Below are 18,344 nucleotides of genomic sequence, written 5' to 3'. Positions count from 1 at the left end.
TTATCTTAACAAGAATGGGGTGGCACGGTGGCGCAGTGGTAGCGCTGCTGCCTCGCAGTTAGGAGACTCGGGTTCGCTTCCCAGGTCCTCCCTGCGTGGAGTTTGCATGTTCTCCCCGTGTCTGCGTGGGTTTCCTCCCACAATCCAAAGACATGCTGGTTAGGTGGATTGGTGATTCTAAATTGGCCCTATTGTGTGATTGGTGTGTGGGTGTGCTTGTGTGTGTCCTGCGGTGGGTTGGCACCCTGCCCAGGATTGGTTCCTGCCTTGTGCCCTGTGTTGGCTGGGATTGGCTCCAGCAGACCCCCGTGACCCTGTGTTCGGATTCAGCGGGTTAGACAATGGATGGATGGATGGATGGATTAATAAGAATGTGTGGAGATGAGCCGTTTTTTTCCATTGGCATCAGCTCAAGAATGTCCATAGATAATATAACTCTCAACACACTGAATCAGGATGACTGGTTTTATCATTCACATCCCAGAATTCTAAACGATGTCGTCTGTACTGTTTAGGCACTTCCAGGCAGGTAATTCTTCAAACATAATGGTTTCATAATGACAATTAACCAGAAAAGAAAAGAACGTGCCTTGATTTCAGCTTCAAATGGCTTAATAAATGGAGATCCCCTCATTGTCTGCGTCTTGACAATTTGATCGTCGAGGATCGACTGAATCTCGTCAACAGCGGACAGAATGGAAACTCCAGACTCCCGATAAGGGCTGGTGTTGAAGTAGACATTCACCCAGACCTCCATCATAACGTGCATGGCTTTCTCCAGTGAGAACTCCTATTGATGATAAATTGACATGAAATTAATAATCAATTGATTACACACAATGCACACTTCAATTTCAAAATATTAACCCAACCCTAAATATGCCATTGTCATGATTACTATTCAGACATTCATTTTGTGAACATTCTTATTCAATCAGGAGTAATGACGGAACCAACTCTGAATGAGACGCCAGGATATACTTGGCGCTACGTGATTTGTACGCTTGCGGACGCTGCTGCTAGTGTATCGACTAGACTTGCGCACATGGAGGATTCCACTGGGTGGCAGTGTGAGAAATCGTCATGGGGAGAAAACAACACCCGGTTTCGCTTATGTTGTGAATCGAGGGAAAGAAAGATGTTGAAGATTAAAATTATTGGCATTCTGATGCTGTTGCAAAGGTGCAAGAAAAAAAGACAGGAACATGGAAGATGGTATGCGAGACCTTCAAATGTGTCACATCATTACAATGAGAACATGCAACGCTTGGGTTGCCTACGCAAGAAATGGATGGAGAGAAGCACCACAAATACTTTTGTATGTCAGCATTTAAGTTTGAGCATTTGCTTCACCGCATCAAACCATCCATCAAACATTGAAGTACGCACGTAATGCGGCTTGCCATTGCACTGCAGTTTCGCTGGTGCTGCAATCTGCGCACGCATTGCGTTAATTTCTAACAACGTGCATAGCTGATGCATCAAAGGGGGTCTGGGAACACATGGAAGACATGATGCGTGCGCGGAAGTGTTCTTAGCATCAAGTATATCCCAGCCCTTACGCACACACTCATATACAATTTAAAATAACGGACATATTTGTGGGATGGGTGAGGAACGTGGAGTAGGTCCGTAAATATGCACAGAGACCCTCCAGTCTAAGGATTACACTCCGGTCATTAGAGCTGTGACACCGTGACACTTCTCTCTGACATTTTCTCCTCACTACTCAGATATCTCGTCCAACTCAGGTTTCATTCTGCATCCGCCATTATTTACTGTATGTACTGTACTGTTATGTACTGTAATGCTCAGTCTGATAACCATGTGTTGAGCGCTCCTCTTAAACAAAAAGCAACATATTTTGACCTATTTGGTTGAATTGGACATTTCTATTACTGCGCTCACTTGTAAATAAAGTCTCGAACTATTTGCTTCAACAATAACCCGCACTCCTGAATGGAGAAAAACAAAACAATGAAATGCTCAGTGTTCTTAATATTGAAATTAAACTTCATTGCCAGGCAACATAGTTGTTAAGAATTTCTCTTGGAGTTACATCCGTACACATAACAAGGTACATTGTATTAAACAACACAATAGATAGATAGATAGATAGATAGATAGATAGATAGATAGATAGATAGATAGATAGATAGATAGATAGATAGATAGATAGATAGATAGATAGATAGATAGATAGATAGATAGATAGATAGATAGATAGATAGAATACATAACACCATCACCTGTATAAAACAATATAGAAATGTAGAATTCCACTCCTGCCCAGCTGTAGCGGGGCTACAGAGTAATAATGTATTCATTGTGTGTGCCGAGTGCGTGTTATTTCCATTGTCCCGTTTACTGTTCGCTATGTGTACGTCAGTGAATGTTGTCCCCGTAAGTGCAGAGGGGACAGATGAGGGAGAGAGACCACAGCCCAAGGATGGAAAGCACCTCTTCACAGTCAGTTACACCCGGCTCTTTACTATTTAAACGATCAGGAGGTAAAGAAGAGAGGAGGAAGGAGAAAGACAGAGATTTAATTTAACGACAACGAACCATCATTTCCTGCTATTGTTCACATTGCACTTTGTATCCAGTTTGTTTCTCATTCCGCCGGATTCACTTCAGCTCAATCATTGCCAGAAACCCCGGGGTTGGACTTCATTATCCAACATACGCCGAGGAAATACAGTGAGATTGTTCCATTTTTCTGGGAGATTCAAACACATCCATTCTTTGTTGATCAGTCATCCGTATTCAGGACAGTAATATACCCGGAGTCAAGTTCATGATCATTGTCATTTCAGTATTCATTCTTTATTGTTATTTGTGTTTTGTGTTTGTTATACGTTACAGGGGCAAGGGAGGGTTTGTTATTGTATATATGGTGTTGTCACATTGCTGCTTTGGTGGAGGGATATACATTTTGTGATCTGGACGCTGTAAAGCACCCGACCCGACACAGACTGACGCAGAGGCACATACAAAATAAGCAGAGACTTTATTTTTCTTCAGCCGTGGGACATGTCTTCCCCGTGTCACACAGCCCAACACAGTCCCAAACAAAACACAACACCACCAAAACACTCGCTTCCTTTCTCCTTTACCACCACTCCTCTTCAAGCTTAGTCCTCCTCCTCCCGACTCTGGCCCCTGAGTGGTGGTGGCTGGCCCCTTTTATAGCCCACCCGGAAGCGTTCCAGGTGCTTGACCACCTGGTCCTAATTGCACTTCTGGGTGGGGCTGAAGACTCGTCCAGCCGGGCTGTTGACTCCACGCAGCACCCACTAGCGGCCATCCCATCTCCTAACCTGGCTGTGGAGGACTCCATCTCCCATGGAACCAGGCGGAGGCTGGGGAATCATAGTTGGCCCGGGAGGCTGCCACCAAGTGTCCCGGGGGAGGTATTGAGCTGTCTATGGTTGCTCCCCTGGAACATATGCAGCAGGGGACCCAGCCTTCCATCACAATATATTATTTGTATATATATATATATATATATATATATATATATATATATATATATATATATATATATATATATATATATATATATATATATATTGTCAGGGATGCCAGGGGCAACGACCCGGCCGGGATCCTGGATCATGTGGGGGCCGCCTTCCTGGTTGTTCTGGGGGCCACGGGTACAGGGCATGGAAGCTCCACCCTGTAGGGGCCCGTGGTCACCGTCAGGAGGCGCCCCAATGCCTTGGAAGGAAGTGCTGGGGGGAAGATTTAGGACGGCACCCGGAGAGCAGCCGGGAGAACAGCTGACACTTCCGCCACACTGGGGCGTGGCCAGAGGAGGAATGCCGGGAACACCTGGGGCTCATCCAGGGACTGTTTAAAAGGGGCCGTCTCCATTCATTCAGAGTCGGGTGGAAGGAGGACAAGGCAGAAGAGGTGTGGAGGCGGCCCGAAGAAGGCATTTGTGGCCAGGACTGAGTGAGAGTTGGGGTTTGTGCACTTTGGACTGGGTCTGTGTGACCATATCATTTGTAAATAATTGTGTAAATAAACGTGTGGTGGTGAATTACAACATATCCGCCTGTCTGTGTCCGGGTCGTTTCCACAATATATATATTCTATGTGTGGAATCTGCATTTTTTTGTTATTGTGTTTCATTTAATATATTTTTATACACCTATTTCACATATCTGCTTTTGTGTGCTTGTTTTTAAACCATTGATTGAGGGGAAAATATTATTTGTTAGGGGTGCAGCTTGGTATATGTAGGTTAGCCACAGTAATTCATCCAGGCCACAGGTCTTGGTAGTGTAGCTGCCGGCTGGGTAAGGGGTTGGCCGTTACACAGTGATATATTATGTAAGGCCAATAAAAAAAAAAAATAATTATATTAAACTAGCTGTGTGTGGTCTGCAGGACAAAGACCCCCTAGCAGTTTTACTACATTCGTGAACTAGGAGAGGCGTCAGCTAACTCTTAAGAATGACCCAGTGCAGAGGACGTGGACCCAACCTGTGCCTGCTGCCCCACTGGCTCTCGTAAGAACACCCTGGCAATGCCATATCTTAGTCGTATGAATCCTACTGATCCTTGTCTTAAGAAAATACCTCCAGTCAGACAATGTTTTTAGTGAAAACTTCAAGCCTTGCCTTCCGTTGCTGAGCTGAGGTGTTTCACTTGCTGCGCCGTCTACTTCGTTTCAACGTTGTGTCCCTTCTTCTGTGTCATTGGCACGACATTGTTGTTGCGCGGTGGTGTTTGCTGCACACTCGTCTTTCGTAGCGAGAACTGAGGTGTGTGCAAGCGCAGAAAAATGTGAAAGTGCCTGCATGCGCAATCTAGTGGCTGTGGTTGAGTGTGAGCAGAGCGGACTGCTCCATACACACACACGGGTCTTATGTTTATATCTGTCTAATGGAGGAGAAAAGAAATCAGGAAGAGAGAGATGAACTGAAGACTGTGTTTAACCAGAGTGACTGAGTAGGAAAGGATAAAAGAAACTCTTTTGATTTCAAGTAGTTCTCGTCTTTTGTGACCGGTAACATTTCCCCACACCTAAACTCCATCTTTCAAATTGATTTGCTAGGAAGTGGATCAGTTGGCTAAAGCATTGGCCTCTAAACCTCTATATGTATTATATACACTACGGTATAATATATTGTCATCAAGTTCTGTATGTCTAATCATTTTCAGGTAGGTGTTGAAAGCTGAGGAATAAAAGATTGTTTTAAGATATGTAATTAATTTTTCTCTCCCTTTGTGAAAATTAAATTGTACGGTGAGTATATATGTAACAGGACTTGGCTTCTTCGCAGGACGCCATAGTGGTTTTTGCGTGAAGACTACATAAGGGATTCATCTACTTACACCATCACAGATAACATTTTCCAGATCTAACTTATAGTATAGTCCATGGTACCACAGGAAGACTTATTGTCCCACCAAGAGGACCCCCAAATTATCACAAAGTTTTTCAGATGCTACTGTCCACAGTTGTCCATTATAAATGATTTTGCTTTCTAGAATTCCCAGAATCTGACATGCACCATATTTTCTCATTTTCTAAACAATGAATGAATGCCTCATGTACTCAGAATTTTGTTCTCTCCTTCCGTTATTAACACCTTTATTTCTTAGTTTGAGCAAAAGTAATCATGTACTAAGATAAAGACGAAGACTAAAATAAAGGCAGACATTCTAGCTGGATGTGACCGGCACCAGAGGTGCATTATCTTCCAAGTTCCTTACCTTGCTGGCAGCCGCACTGATCTGCTCAAATTTATCCAAGTACGGACCAAGATTGTACTTCAGCACCTTCCTCAGGGTCGTCCCAGAGTTTGGAGTCAAGTCATACTCAACGATTGCCGACATCTGGTTCCAGTGGCGAGGTCTCATTCCAGGGTTGCAAAGGATGGCCACAAGTGGGACGTGATTCTGTAGACAGCAATACGGTAAGCAAAGTCATCGTCTGGCATTCTCAACATTCAAATCAAATGACCCCTGGTTTATGATGGCAAGATTAGCAAATAAACAAGGCATGTAGGTCATAAATTGTGAGCATCATTTGTCACCATGTGGCATGCAATACAATACAATTTATTTTTGTAAACCCCAAAATCACACAAGAAGTGCCGCAATGGGCTTTAACAGGCCCTGCCTCTTGAACGACTGGCTTTGACTCTCTAAGAAGACGAGGAAAAACTCCCAAAAAAACCCTTGCAGGGAAAAAATGGAAGAAACCTCAGGACAGGCAGTTCAGAGAGAGACCCCTTTCCAAGTAGGTTGGGCGTTCAGTGGGTGTCAAAGAAGGGGGTCAATACAATACAATACAATACAATACACAGAACAGGACAACTCCTCAATACAGTATAAAAATATACAGGCATGACCATCAAAATACTATCCCATAAATCACAGCACCCTGTAGCTCCAATTAGGTGGACTTAATTTACTCAACAGCATTAGCACTATTTGAGTCAGACCCTCCAACAGCCCAAATCTTAACTACATTGTAACTGGGAGGAGCTCTGGGGGTCTGCAGCTAGACTCTATCAGTGCCCAGTGGAGCCAACCACACCTACTTTGAGCTCCAGGGTGGAGGCTCTGGGCTCCAGTGATAGAAACTTAGAATCTTAGATGGGTCTCCTATATAACTACACTAAGTTTTTGTTGCCCTGGGTGGTCTTTGAGTTTGCTGCCCCTACCCCTTACAAAATAAGACATACTACATATCATAGCGAAAAATGAAAAGGATGAAAATTTAAAGTATATTTTTAGTAACCGTTAGTTCCAGTTTAGTTTCTTCATGATTGAGGTATTTCCATAATGCCCTTTCATTTTTTTTTTTTTTTTAATATTTCCAAAACAGGAATGGCTTAACAGGTGGAGGCCACTGACATTTTTCCCTCCTCATCTTTTCTGACTGTTTCTTCACTAGTTTTGCATTTGGCTACAGTCAGTGTCACTACTGGTAGCATGAGGTGATACCTGGACCCTACAGAGGTTGCACAGGTAGTCCAACTTCTCCAGGATGGCACATCAATACGTGTCATTGCCAGAAGGTTTGCTGTGTCTCCCTGCACAGTCTCAAGGGCATGGAGGAGATTCTAGGAGACAAGCAGTTACTCTAGGAGAGCTGGAGAGGGCCATAGAAGGTCCATAACCCATCAGCAGGACCAGTATCTGCTCCTTTGGGCAAGGAGGAACAGGATGAGCACTGCCAGAGCCCTACAAAATGACCTCCAGCAGGCCACTGGTGTGAATGTCTCTGACCAAACAATCAGAAACAGACTTCATGAGGGTTGCCTGAGGGCCCAAATGTCTACTGCCCTGTGCTCACTGCACAGCACCGGGGAGCTCAATTGGCATTTGCCATAGAATACCAGAATTGGCAGGTCCACCACTGGCGTCCTGTGCTTTTCACAGATGAGAGCAGGTTCACCCTGAGTATATGTGAAAGACGTGAAAGGGTCAGGAGAAGCCGTGGAGAATATTATGCTGCCTGTAACATCGTTTAGCATGACTGGTTTGGTGGTGGGTCAGTGATGATCTTGGAGGCATATCCATGGAGCGACTCACAGACCTCTACAGGCTAGACAACGGCATCTTGACTGCCATTAGGTATCAGGATGAAATCCTTGGACCCATTGTCAGACCCTACGCTGGTGCAGTAGGTCCTGGTTTCCTCCTAATGCACGACAATGCCCGGCCTCATGTGGCAAGAGTATGCAGGCAGTACCTGGAGGATGAAGGAATTGAAACAATTGAATGGCCTTCACGATCCCCTGACTTAAACCCAATAGAACATCTGTGGGACATTATGTTTCGGTCCATTAGGCGCTGCCAGGTTGCTCCTCAGACTGTACAACAGCTCAGGGATGCCCTCATACAGATCTGGGAGGAAATGCCACAAGACACCATCCGTCGTCTCATTAGGAGCATGCCCCGACGTTGTCAAGCATGCATACAAGCTCGTGGGGCCACACAAGATAATGAAAAGCATTTTGAGTAGCAGAAATTAAGGTTTTGAAAAAATGGACTAGCCTGCCACATCTTCATTTCACTCTGATTTTAGGGTGTCTACACAATTGAGCCCTCTGTAGGCAGAAAACTTTTATTTCCATTAAAAGACTTGGCATCCTTTTGTTCCTAAGACATTGCCCTGTCATTATTTGTATAGATATCCAACTTCATATTGAGATCTGATGTATCTAATGTGTTTCTTTAAAGTGTTCCTTTAATTGTTGTGAGCAGTGTATTAATAATAGATAGTGAAGGATTCGTCCCTTTTGGTCGGAGTAAATTGGAGATCTGGTCAAGATTGGCATTTGTAAAATAACTTTGCAACATACTGTATGTATTTATGTTTTTAAACATTAAAAATGGTGTCATTTTGACATTGATAACACATATTAGCTTGCCAAAGCCCTATTAAACAAAATTGTAAAACAAAAAGTCTAAAAACATTCTAGTACTAAAGTTTACAAAAAATTGCCACCCCTAAAAAAGCTCCATCTGGGGCGGCCCGCTAATACGCCACTGTTAGAACGTCTGTCATTTATGTCATTTGTATGTCATGTGTTGCTGCTCCCAAGCTACCAAGTGAAATTCATGCGCATGAAGTACTGGCGAATGAAAGTGATTCGGATTCTGAACAATTGAAGTAATTGAGCGGCACTGGCCTTGATAACCAACTATAGAGGGCATCTGCTGAAAACACCAATGCTAAAATAAAAATCGTGAGTGGTCTCCCCTTGACTCTCTCATACAGTATACTCAGATATGGGGATGGATATTTGAGGAGTAAACTGCTAGACAATGATTATATTTTTACTAGCAACTGGGAGACTGATCGAATTAGGCTACAAATTCTACATTTGTGAAATCCATACTTTCTCTGCAAAGAATTATTTGTTTTTTTAGTCCTTGAAATGATTTTGTTATCATGGCACTCATTTGTGCTTAAAACAGACGTTTTTGGCCGATGTAATGAAGAGCTTCCTGTTTAAACGGGGCTGCGAGACGTCAACTCAGCTCTTCGGCGCACCTCATTTGATTTTTTCCGGCAAACAAATTTTTAAAACAAACCGTATTTTAAGACTCTAATCAGAGTCGGAGTAATAATTATGTTGGCGCGGTCACTTTAGATCTGGGATTGGCTAAAATTTAAACAATGACCGTTGTTAATACCCAGCCGCCATTACTCAGTTTGCCAATAGATGTCAGAAGGACGGATGCCAAAACCGAACTGCCCAAAGATAGATTTCGACGTACCAAGCAAATGGCGATACGTTCTAAATTACTTACGGTTCCGGAGCTGTCGAAGGGTTTAAGTCAGTCGACGATGTTAGTCCTGGAAAGTACGCCCCACCAAACCAACGTTCCAAAAAGCAACCGAACTTACTGTTATCTGCTCGAACCAACACGGACTTACTATACTCGGCCGTCCAGCGGCGTCACTGAAGCATTCGAACATTCTTAGCCAATCATGAAATACTGCGTCCGCGTGTGCCACGTGATGTTCTAAGTACAGAGGCAGAGTCCCATTGCATGGTTCTAATTTGTATTGAGTCGAGGTATTGACGCAAACACCATACATACGAATAGTATCAAATTATATATAAGGATATTATGTACTGTAAAGAACAACCAACAGAAAATCAATTAATAATAAATGAAACCATTATTATAAAATTAAAGTTGAATAAATCGGACTCTGCATGAATAAAAGGTAAAGGAAAACTTCTGGTTAGCATAAATAGCTAAAAAGTTGATATAAATCTATGTCTTGTACCTAATACTTGTATTCAAAATTTGGTTGACCTTAGTGAAAGCGTACTCAAGTTATCGTATTTACACACACACACACACTGAGACAGACATAATTCCAAAAATTTCTAAAACGTTGAGATTCATCAAAATGTCGAGGCGGAATTTTTGGATGATTACTTTCCCTGTACTTCATATACAAGAACGTAAAAATGAGCAGACAGCACTGCAGTTTCTTGCAGTTTTGGTTCACTGGGAGCCACAGCCTATTCCTAACAGCAAGTAATCTAAAGCAGTGAGCCTCGTGCCCAGCGCTCCAAACTGTCATGGTCGCTCCGGGCAACTTAACACAACTAAGGACCGAGATTGAATTAAATTGAACTGGAAGCTCTGTCAAAGGTCACATTACATTGAACACCTCAAGGGAAGCAAAAAAGGAGAGCCATCCTGTAGAGACATGGCGCCCGCCATTGGAAAAGGAACTGAAACAGCATGGTGTGATGTGAACGTCGGCAGGGAAGAAGGCCACAGTGGGACTGTTGTGGAAAGCCCTTGTGGAGGCCTCATGTGTCAATGCATGATGGCACAACTAGATCTGATGAAGATAACACTCACCCTCAGTATCGTCTGAAGTACTGGTGACCCCATTTGTCATGCAACTCTTTCCCTCTATCACCATAGCACCCACCCCGACATATCCTACCATTTATATATAGTAGACCCCAGTAGCTACAAACTACTCAAAAGTAGGAAATGTGCACCATTTCAGTTATTAAAAACACGATTAAAGCCAGAGACGGGGACTTTTGCATTTGAGTTGCCATTCAAACCTTGTACTCTTTGACTTGCTCAATGACCACGTTGCACATCTGGACAGCAGGCATGACCTTCTTCTCTTCTACCACGTCTTCCTCATCTCCAGGAAGGCGTTTACGAGGGGCCTTCTGCATCTCCTGCTCGGCCTTCTTCTGCTTTTGTTCAAAAAACTTGAGCATCTTGAAGACTTCTCGGAAGAATTCGTCCACTTCTCCTTCCATCGTCTCACCATTCAGGTCTAAGAACGCACCATCCATCCATCTGAAATAATCAAATATAAAATGAACAAGGCTTTTCTTTTTCATCACTGTGGTAAAAGAAGTCTGTCAGAAAAGGCTAAATGAGTGGGAATGGAAAGTGGACCACATAGAAGAAAGTTAAAAAAGAAGCAGAATTGGGGAAAAAGAAATAAATAGTGACATGAAGAAGGAGAGAATTAAAGGCTGTGGAAGGAGGGAGCAAATAATGGAGAGACAATGGAAACTGATCAGTGGAGAGACATGGTGGTGGGAGACGAATCAGAAAGACACGTCCATGGAAAGGATACTACAAATGTGTGATAATTAAAATAAAGTATTACGTGATGAAGGAACATGTACAGTGGATTCAGAAAAGTATCCCGTCTCCTTCACTTTTGGTTTGATTTTAAATGGAGACACATATGCTCCTAATAAATTTAAATTCAATAACCCATAATAGCAAAGTCCAAAGACCTGTAGAAAGCAGGCTGCCACCACCATCTTGTTCTCTGGTGGGCAGGTCACAGCTAAGTGAAGGCGGAATTGCTAAAGTTGTGTGCTTCCTTATTTGTATGTAAAAAAGATCTAAAAAGCTTGTAGCGGGTGCCCCATGTGCTACTGTCCCGTTGTCAGTTTGTGTCTCTTTAGGGTGCACATCAAGAAATGGGTAACTGAGAATTCGCCAAAAATGGGGAAAATACGCCTTTAAGGGGAGGACACAACACGGACAGGACGGTTGGGGCTGAAGACTCTTTAACCAGAAAAGAAGGGGTGGAGAGAGGGAGAGAGAGCCATCGAGTGGTGGAGCAATGAGTTTGAGCCAAGAATCCACCTGCTGGAAGAAGGTTTTATTTTCACTTGACGATACGAGGGAGACGCGTCTCTGAAGATGAACGTTTTTGGTTTCACCGGGGCAATCAACCTTTTCGGAACTGGTAGGACAAAATCTTTTTTGTTATCGGCTCAGCTGCCGGTGAGAAAGAAAAAAACATTATTAACGGTAATGATTATAATTAGTTACCTCACAAATACCAAGGACTGTATTTTGTATTAATCATGCTGCAGAGTGTTATATGATGTATTACTTCTAAATGATTTGTTCTTCATTTAGGAAGAAAAAGAATAAAGCTTGTGCACAGAATAAGGGACTAACTTTCAGTGTGACAGTTTCTGAATTCTTGCTTAAAACTATTTGAGCATATTTCTTAAAACTGTGAGTGCCCTGATAACCACTTTATCTGAAAGAAGCAATGTGCACATTTCAATTCAGGGAGTCGCAAGCTATTATAATTTATGTATAACCTCAAAATGAACTGCCATATATATATTTTTTTTGTTTAATACACAAACTAGGTATATAGAGAGAAGCCCCACGTTAGGCTGCAGGGTGTCTGATCTGACCAGTCAGTGGCACTGAGCTGGGGGGGCGGCAGTCTCTTTGACTCACCAAGAATAAAGAAATTGCTTTTTACTTTAAATTGGGGTTTGACTCCCGTTGTTTCCGACTTCAGGGTCCACACCGGCGTATTCCGTGAGGCTTCCAACATTACACCTTGCTCCAGAACTGTAAGGACAGCGATCCAGTTTGGGAAACCGTGTTATCTCAGACGAGAACATCTCACACCCTAATCTGTGGAAGGTTGTTTTTGATTTTTGTTATGTACTTGTTTGTTGGGGGAATTACTTAAATGTTTTTTTTTGTCAATATGTTAATATATCTTTTTTTTTTTTTTTTGTCCTTTCATCGTTGTAATGCGTATTGTCTTATACTGATCTGGGGCATGTGGGGACGGGGTCAAAAATAAGGACGAACCTTGTTCACGTTACCATGAAAGATTTTTCTCTGATCGTGCAGCGACCTGGGGTTTAGTTGTTCTCCAGGGGCTGCGGTACAAGCTGTAATGTCTAAAAATCTCATAGAACACACTGTAGGTCTGTGGTAGCCTGCATTTTATAAGGAGCTCATAGGAGCACTAGAAGAATTGATCTGTCCAATTAAGTGTTCCTGTAGGGTCCAATAAAATGCCTCAGTGGGGGGGACACACACACAATAAAATGTCTCAGTAGGGTCTCATAGAATCAACTGCAGTATTAACATGGCTGGCAGAAAGTTATCTTAAGGACTGAGTTCTCCAAGGAACCACAGGTCTTCATTTAGCAATTCTGTCACTATTCAGGACTCTACAGTTCTGTGGGTCAGGTGTTCAGTCCAACGTGACATTTAGGATAGATAGATAGATAGATGAGAAAGGCACTGTATGATAGATATTTATAATATAGTAGGCAGGAATGGATAGATAGACAGATATAGTATAGTAGGCAGGAATGGATAGATAGACAGATATAGTATAGTAGGCAGGAATGGATAGATAGACAGATAGATAGATAGATAGATAGATAGATAGATAGATAGATAGATAGATAGATAGATAGATAGATAGATAGATAGATAGATAGATAGATAGATAGATAGATAGATAGATAGATACCTACAAACTTATCTTTTTAGAAAGGCATTTATTTCTATAGATTATCTTGTTTGTTAATTTATTCTTATTTTGTAGCACTTTGAGATTGTTAAATATAAAGTGCAATATAAGTAAAATGTATTATTATTATTATTATTTACATACTCCAGCAGCAGCATACTGATAAAAAAAAAAAATAATAAATTAAAGAGTGATAAAAATGCAGGTATAACAGACAGTAACTTTGTGTGATGTTAACGTTGACCCCCCCAGGGTGGAATTGAACAGTCGCATAGTGTGGGCTCTCCTCAGTCTGTCAGTGATTTCAAAAGTCGGAGATTCCAGCTTTAGGTTAGGCACCCATACAGATACCAGTGGTAATCAGTTATATAACCACACTACATATGAACATGTAAGTGACAGACATTTACTTATTTGGCTGACACCTTTATCCAAGGAAATGTACAATTGGCTACATTTCTTTTGGATTTCCCAGTTGGAACACAGAGGTGTCAGTAGTGGGATTTGAACCCACAGCCTCAGGGTTTGAAGTCCAAAGCCTTAACCACTACAACCACACTGCCTGCCAAATACTCATTCTGTACATTTATATAGTACTTTTCTCACTCCTCAGAATGCTTTGCAGAGAGGACCCAGGGCACAAACTCGTGTTCTCCTTACTGTGAGGCAAGAGCGCTACCACTGCGCCACTGTGGAATTAGACCACCATATACCATGAAGACTCATTGGTCTTTTTAAGATGTTTGTCTGTAATCTACAAGAATGCAGGTTTAATCTCCATGCGTGTAATCCTGACAAAATCATCAACTATTCTTCCCGATGTATAATTATGGGACCTTTAAAAACCTTAGAATGGTGTTCACTTATGGAAGTCAGCAGTATAATGCAAGATTGTTTCATCATGAATCCTTAAACCAGTTGTTCCTAGAATGGCTCTAGCAGATACTCATAACATCTAATAAATAAGCAAGAAAGTTTGTCTGTCCTGATGTTTATCACAATGCAATCACCAAGTGAAAGGAAGAGTATATATTCAAAAGCTACAGTTTCGGTGATTAATAAAATTAATTCAAATGCCTGAACAGGGCGGCACGGTGGCGCAGTGGTGGCGCTGCTGCCTTGCAGTAAGGAAACCCGGGTTTGCTTCCCAGGTTCTCCCTGCGTGGAGTTTGCATGTTCTCCCCGTGTCTGCGTGGGTTTCCTCCCACAGTCCAAAGACATGCTAGTTAGGTGTATTGGCGATCCTAAATTGTTCCTAGTGTGTGTGTGTGTGCCCTGCGGTGGGCTGGCGCCCTGCCCGGGATTTGTTCCTACCTTGCGCCCTGTGCTGGCTGGGATTGGCTCCAGCAGACCCTGTGACCCTGTAGTTAGGATATAGCAGGTTGGATAATGACTGACTGACTGATGGACTAAATGCCTGAACACACTTTAGAAAAGTCTAAAACAGTCAGTTGTAATTTCATTCGGAAAAAAATAATATACGGTATCAAGGTTGTGTGAAATGTGCAAGCAGATAACAACGTGACTCCCACCCTTCTTTCTAAAAATCACTAAGGCAATTGGCTGAAATAGAAAATGAATGCCAACTACCCCCCTTGATGATTTGCTGAATGAAAAGGTGATTGACGCTAAACAGCTAATATAGATAGATAGATAGATAGATAGATAGATAGATAGATAGATAGATATAGATAGATAGATAGATAGATAGATAGATAGATAGATAGATAGATAGATAGATAGATAGATAGATACTTTATTAATCCCAAGGGGAAATTCACATACTCCATCAGCAGTATACTGATACAAAAAAAAAAAAAAAATTAAATTAAATAGTAATAAAAATGCATGTAAAAGCAGACAATAACTTTAAATAATGTTAGTGTTTAAACAGGTGGAACTGAAGAGTCGCATAGTGTGGGGTCTCCTCAGTCTGTCAGTGGAGCAGGACAGTGACAACAGTCTATCTGTGGAGCTGCTCCTCTGTCTAGAGATGATCCTGTTCAGTGGATGCAGTGGATTCTCCATGATTGACAGGAGTTTGCTTAGCGCCCGTCGCTCTGCCACAGATGTTAAACTGTCCAACTTTACTCCTACAGTAGAGCCTGCCTTCTTAACAAGTTTGTCCAGGCGTGAGGCGTCCTTCATCTTTATGCTGCCTCCCCAGCACACCACCGTGTAGAAGAGGGCACTTGCCACAACCATCTGGTAGAACATCTGCAGCATCTTATTGTAGATGTTGAAGGATGCCAACCTTCTAAGAAAGTATATTCTGCTCTGACCTTTCTTACACAGAGTGTCAGTATTGGCAGTCCAGTCCAGTTTATCATCCAGCTGCACCCCCAGGTCTGCACCCTCTGCACACAGTCACCCCTGATGATCACGGAGTCCATGAGGGGCCTGGGCCTCCTAAAATCCACCACCAGTTCCTTGGTCTTACTGGTGTTCAGGTGTAAGTGGTTTGAGTCGCACCATTTATCAAAGTCTTTGATTAGCTTCCTGTACTCCTCCTCCTAATATATGAGTGGATGAAGAAGTGATTGACAAACAAAAATCTGATATCTGATTGACCGAAGTTCAAAATGGTTAACAAATGACAACGCTAATGGGACACGCCCATTTTACTCCGGGCTGCAATTCCTTTCTCGAAATGCGGCAACACTGTCACGTCATCCACACGTAATCGAGGCTACTATTCGAACCAGAATCAGAAACGGAGAGGACGTTTTCATTCCACGTATACCTTTCCAATGGACTCCCTTTTGAATTCAAGCGACTTCAGTTTCTGGTACGTCTTATATTTGCTATGTCCATAAAGTGCAAGGACAATCACTTAAAGTTATTGGAATTTACCTCAAAGAACCCCCCAACTATACGTCGCCTGTTCCCGAGTAGGATCAGGAAAGAATTTATATGTTCTTGCTGCTAATGGTGAAACGAAAAACAGCGTGTATCATAAGGCACTCTAATTGATTCGTAGCAACTATAATCTGTTGTTCATTAATAATGGCAGTTTGACTTTTGAACAATATTGAATAATAAATGGAAACTGTTTCACTTTTTTCCAACCCGAGCGACAGCTGCGCATCCCCGCTAGTTATTGTTATAACAGTTACATACTATATCATGTCAAAAATGTTGCATCACATATTGTATCGTATCACATCAATATTGTATCACGTCAAAAATGAACTTCCTACAAGGTGAATCTTGAATGAAAGGTATAGTCAAAGACGGCCATTTCAACTCACCTTTTCTCAGATTTCTGCCATTTCAGGATCGTCCCAAACAGTTTCTGATACGGTTCGATATTCACTTTCAGAGTGTCCAACTCCGGGTAGTTTGTCTGATCCCATTTGTAAAGAGATTCCTCCTTATTAATAAATGCAATCATATCTTCGGCATCCTGCAAGTGTTTCTGCACATTCCTCGCGTCATTCACATACTACAAGAAGCCAGAATAAGAAGACAAAAAGAGAGACTCTGGTCAAACGGTCTTTTAGCTTCCTAAATGAGACATGTGAGAGGCTGGCCTACTCCTGGAATTTGTGTGTACATTTCTTTTTAGAGAAGTCTATTTAAAGCTTGGCCAAAATACACTAAAATATTCATTGCACTATTGAGGCTCTCTCTATATGTGGTTTTAGTAAACTGCAATATGAAACAGTCATGTAGGTCAGGGGTCTCCAACTCCAGTCCTGGAGGGCCCCCGGTGGCTGCAGGTTTTCATTCTAACCCTTTTCTTAATGAGTGACCTGTTTTTGCCGCTAATGAACTTCTTTTGAATTCATTTTAATTGACGTGTTTTTTAAGGTTTGTTCCCCTGAATGTCTTCTTTGTTCCTCTGAATTGCTTCATTTCTTTCCTTAATTGGCACCCAAACAGAAATGAAATGTGAAATCAACAGAAGACCAACTCCAACCAGTTGCTTAATCAGGCGCAGAGTCTTGTTGCTCATTAAACCTGTTCTTTAATTCCATGGCTTCTTGCTGCTCTCACTGTGCAATAGCAGACATTTCCAGAATTGTTGATGTTCTCTTTTCTAAGAGCTCTGTTAAAATATTTTGTGGACCTGAACAGATTGACATTCCTGAGACCTTCACCATTTCTTTATTTTCTGATACTGTATGATGGACACCAGTTGTTTTGGCTCATTTTGTATCTCATTATTGTTTGGCTGCTATTTAAGGAAAAAGAAGCAATTAAGGGGTCTGAGTCTTCAAGAGCAAATTGATTAAAATGAATTCAAAAGAAGTGAATTAGAAGCAAAACCAGGTCACTAATTAAGCAAAGGGTTAGAATGAAAACCTGCAGCCACTGCGGCCCTCCAGGACAGGAGTTGGGGACCCCTGATCTAGAGGATCTTTCAATAGCACATCTGGCTAAGTGGTTTGTAATATTAGCTCACCACATGCATAACACTTCAGAAAGGCAAGTTATTTAACAAATCTACATGTATGGCCTTCAACCAAGAAAACACAACAAGAAGGTCCTCCGGTGCTCAAGTTAATGTTATAATCGTATGTTGCAAATTGTTTGTGGCCTGCTAGACTCTGCAGCACTGGGTCTCAATAGACCACAGAATGTCACCAAGGAAGAGGAACACAAAATAAACAAAATCAGAGCTGCTTCTAACGGCATTACCAGAATCCCAGAACCCTGACCACGCAAGAAGGTTTTAACATCTCATACATGGAAACTCTCCTGGATAAATGTGGAGAAGCAACAGACACCGAGTGCAGGACAGCAAGCACTTGCTACTCACCTGCTGCATCATTTCCAGTTCACAGTAGTCGGCAAAATCCTCCATGCGGCGAGACAGCTTCTCCAGCTCCACCATCACCTTTTCTCGCTTGTTGTAGAGTTCGCTTTCTCCTTTGCGCTTTGCCTCTTGGATCACCTGTTTTAAGGAACAGACATCACAAGAGTGATCTATTCATTCGTTCCAGGCTAATTTCATATCTGAAAGAGCTTTGAAATTAAGAGCCAAAAACAGCGTGCGCCAGTTTGCAAATTGCACTCCAGCAGGACCGGAGAGCTTTGTTGGGCTGAA

The 18,344-nt window shown here is 42.2% G+C and overlaps 1 protein-coding gene across 1 annotated transcript in view; it reads right to left on the bottom strand.

The window, feature by feature from the left end:
- The window catches only part of dnah12 (dynein, axonemal, heavy chain 12), a 192,529-nt gene that overhangs the window by 139,812 nt on the left and 34,373 nt on the right, over positions 1 to 18,344 (bottom strand). The window contains exons 16-20 of the mRNA XM_039771336.1: positions 18,057 to 18,191; positions 16,543 to 16,736; positions 10,578 to 10,824; positions 5,728 to 5,913; positions 590 to 790 (exon numbers count right to left, since the gene is read on the bottom strand). Coding sequence (XP_039627270.1) covers positions 590 to 790; positions 5,728 to 5,913; positions 10,578 to 10,824; positions 16,543 to 16,736; positions 18,057 to 18,191 — 963 coding nt within the window. The remainder of the gene's footprint in view (positions 1 to 589; positions 791 to 5,727; positions 5,914 to 10,577; positions 10,825 to 16,542; positions 16,737 to 18,056; positions 18,192 to 18,344) is intronic.

This window comes from Polypterus senegalus, chromosome 12 (assembly GCF_016835505.1).
Source record: "Polypterus senegalus isolate Bchr_013 chromosome 12, ASM1683550v1, whole genome shotgun sequence".
Taxonomy (NCBI): Eukaryota; Metazoa; Chordata; class Cladistia; order Polypteriformes; family Polypteridae; genus Polypterus; species Polypterus senegalus.
Note: the sequence above shows the minus strand (reverse complement) of the source record. Positions and strands in the feature narration are given on the sequence as shown.